This window comes from Apaloderma vittatum, unplaced genomic scaffold (genome assembly GCF_000703405.1).
Source record: "Apaloderma vittatum isolate BGI_N311 unplaced genomic scaffold, ASM70340v1 scaffold27265, whole genome shotgun sequence".
Taxonomy (NCBI): domain Eukaryota; kingdom Metazoa; phylum Chordata; class Aves; order Trogoniformes; family Trogonidae; genus Apaloderma; species Apaloderma vittatum.
Genome location: NW_009719333.1, coordinates 1 through 262, shown reverse-complemented (window position 1 = coordinate 262; position 262 = coordinate 1). Strand labels below are relative to the sequence as shown.

The following is a 262-nucleotide window of genomic DNA, read 5'->3' as shown; positions in this document are numbered from 1 at the left end:
CTGCCACTTGAGGCGGGCGGCTTTGCTGAAGGTCTGGCTCGAACCCTTCTTGGGGAACTTCTCCCTGCAGCCGGAAGGGAGAAGAGGCACGTGGGCATCGGCCACAGCCTGCCTGGAAAGCTGTGCTTGCCCCAAAAGGATGCCTGGGCTCTGGCTGGCCAAAGGAGGAGGAGACATCTGCATTGTTCTCCTAACTTTTCCACGGCCCCTAGCAAAAAGACAAGCCCAGCAGGGTTTGTGCTGGGAGTTTTAAGAGTTCTGG

At 58.0% G+C, this 262-nt stretch overlaps 1 protein-coding gene across 1 annotated transcript in view; it reads right to left on the bottom strand.

Moving 5' to 3' along the window:
• The window catches only part of LOC104274853 (kinesin-like protein KIF21B), a gene marked incomplete at its 5' end in the record, with an annotated part of 11,994 nt that extends 11,930 nt beyond the window's left edge, over window positions 1-64 (bottom strand). The window contains one exon of the mRNA XM_009870605.1: window positions 18-64. Coding sequence (XP_009868907.1) covers window positions 18-64 — 47 coding nt within the window. The remainder of the gene's footprint in view (window positions 1-17) is intronic.
• Window positions 65-262: the final 198 nt, after the last annotated feature.